The sequence below is a fragment of the Vollenhovia emeryi genome, unplaced genomic scaffold (genome assembly GCF_000949405.1).
Source record: "Vollenhovia emeryi isolate VEMERY1.0 unplaced genomic scaffold, V.emery_V1.0 DF939171.1, whole genome shotgun sequence".
NCBI lineage: Eukaryota > Metazoa > Arthropoda > Insecta > Hymenoptera > Formicidae > Vollenhovia > Vollenhovia emeryi.
In genome coordinates this window covers 564,111-566,806 of record NW_011967195.1, presented here as the reverse complement: position 1 = coordinate 566,806, position 2,696 = coordinate 564,111, and the positions used below count along the sequence as shown (strand labels likewise).

Genomic DNA, 2,696 nt, shown 5'->3' with positions numbered 1-2,696 from the left:
AAATGCTATTATTTAAATTAACTTCTGCTTTTTTCTTTCTCTGCTCTTTTCTTTTTAACTTTTAACCTACATAGCAATATGATAAATACATTTTCCGTCTTTAAAAGAGATAAAAAATGATATCAAAATTTAATGTTTACGGCGACAAGAATAAAAGCTCGGAACGCTTTTATATGCTTTTAATAACACAATATAAAATCATAACTTGAGCAATAAAAACCTGGAACAATATCCGATTAGCTATATCTAATGATAAAAGAAAGCTGCAGAAATCTTTAGTCGTATCAATACTTATCAAGAGGAAATTTTACCTCTTTTTTTCCCCATCGTTTCGTACAAGCCATCAGTATTGCTCTCCTATTAGGGTCAATTATCCCATAAACCGGAAGTTCCGTGAACCTATGATCGGCTTAATACGATTGATTTTTCCATGAACAAAGAAACGAAGTCGGAGAAAGAGGAGTCATTATAGGTACTAATGCGGAAAGTAATAAAACGTATTTTAAGGGGATGAAAGATGAAGAAGATGGAAAGGGTGGAGGGATGAGGGGTCTAAGAAGAAGCAGTCGAAGGTAAGATGGATAATTGAAGCGAGAACGTAGAACGACGCCGGAAGTTCCCAGTTTCCTCTCGCCGGAAGTTTTACGTGAAAGTTTAATCGTAAAGGGAGAAAGAGAGAGAAAGAGACCGTGCCCGATAAGAGAACGACTGGATGGACGTTATCGAATCGCAAGTTAATGAGCATTATGCGATAAAAACGTCTTGGTCTGGAGCATGACCCGCGGCAACCAGATCTCAATGGTTTAAAACGCCATGAAAGCGCCATAAAAACGTCCTTCATAAAGATCTCCGCGAGCACGAGCTTGGTACCGTCACTGTGAATTGTAGATGCCATTTTACCTCTTGGCTCGTTACCTACCTCGACTTGTTAAAGAAAACTTTCGGAATTCTCTCTATAGCGTCTCGCTTGACATCTTATCAGGGAACAAAGCAGCTCGATATGGGTCAACCACAAGCGAGTTCGTTCCCCGCAACTCGTTGACTACAAATAATAAGTATTTCAGCTAACAGAAAGAGCGGCTTTCTCGTCGGAAAATATAATATATAATATATATATTTTATCATAATCGTGAAAACATCGTGCCTGACAAATTGTACAAAATGTGACAAAAGCGCGATCATTTTCAAAACGGCAACGTTAAGAAACAATTTATTTAAACTTGCAATAATTTCGTAATGTACTTGTATATACATATGATATCTCTTTTAAATATTAGAATTATTATTATTATATAGAATAGAATTAGAATAATAAATAATAGAATTTTAATTTTTGATATATTAAACAATTTGAAGAAAGAAGAAAAATAGAACACTTTTGATAATGAAAATAATGTTTATGTAGATACAAATATATCAGAAAGAACGTCCCGTTGTCTCAATTTCTTTACATATCTGCTGAAAGCAGCGGTCGAAATTTTTCACTAGAACTTGGTCGGATATGGAAGACACGCGCGCGATAAGGAGCAATTATTCACGTTCCGTTTTACTCTTTTGCAGGACGGCGGCACGGAGTCCTGTTACAGGACGACTCTGCGCTTCGAGACGATTCAGTGGACCCACGCGGGAGAATGGCTGCTGCTGGTCCGCTCGTCGGAAGGGATCGCCGACGCTTCCGTTTTACTCAACGTGACGCACGCTTCCGGTTACAGCCATGCCCACATCCGTTCGGCGAGTATCACGTACCTTCTGCTCTGTTTGACCCTGCAGGCGATCCTGCGGGAGCACCGTCGCTGAGACGACCGCCCGGTGGAGATTTAAGCGGAAGAAACTTTGGCAAAATTCCTAGCGATACGGAAAGCCCGTAAGTCAGCTTTCCCAGTGGCGAGAGGAAGCTTCTCTGTATATTCTCCGAAGGAATGTCCCCCCGCGCGATTCTCGCGTCAACGAGAAGACGCACACAATACGCCCGACATGCCGCGACGCGACACTCGCGTGTCTACGGCATTACGCGAATACAATGAAACGATGACGGAAGCTCCGGCGACGCGCCTTCGGCGCGGATTATTACGGCCTCGGTGTTTCTCGAATCTCGTAACGGGTGTCCCTCTTGTTCTACTCCGGTACGCGATTCCGGAAGACGCGTTTACGTTTAACGTACGATCGCACGAAGGCGCGCCTCAGGCAAGCCTGCGCGCGTCCGCAACGAACGAGTGTGATCGGGACGCACGATTAAAAATTGAATTTCTCTGGCCTTATGTGTGAGAATATAGTCGAGGGAAGGAAGAGATCGCGCGGGCAAACGGGATACGTATTTATATAGAGTGAAAATTTGTAAACTATGAATCTGCGCGCGCGATACGACGCGCCATACGACGTGTATATACTTGTATAGGTAATAAATAAATAAGCCGGTGTTTGCGAATCGTGGAACGGCGTTCCCGCGTGTAGGGATCAGAACGAAACGGAGACCAATTTTTTTCTTCCCTCCCCCCTCCCCGTCTCCCCTCCCCGGTTCTTTCTTGCCGCTCGCGAGTTTCTCGCGAATGACAGGGACACGACCGTCAAGTCGGACAAACTCGGATGGATTGATCTTTGTGCCGAACTGCGATCCATTAAGGGAATCCTAAAGCCGCTGGCGAACTCGGTCAGTGTCGATAAGATAAGAGACGGAATTAAAAACGTCAATTATCGAC

At 43.4% G+C, this 2,696-nt stretch overlaps 1 protein-coding gene across 1 annotated transcript in view; it reads left to right on the top strand.

Moving 5' to 3' along the window:
* The window catches only part of LOC105563821 (hemicentin-2), a 394,167-nt gene extending 391,727 nt beyond the window's left edge, over positions 1-2,440 (top strand). The window contains exon 11 of the mRNA XM_012015754.1: positions 1,561-2,440. Within this exon, the coding sequence (XP_011871144.1) occupies positions 1,561-1,797 (237 nt within the window). The 3' untranslated portion in view covers positions 1,798-2,440. The remainder of the gene's footprint in view (positions 1-1,560) is intronic.
* The last annotated feature ends 256 nt before the right edge of the window (positions 2,441-2,696 follow it).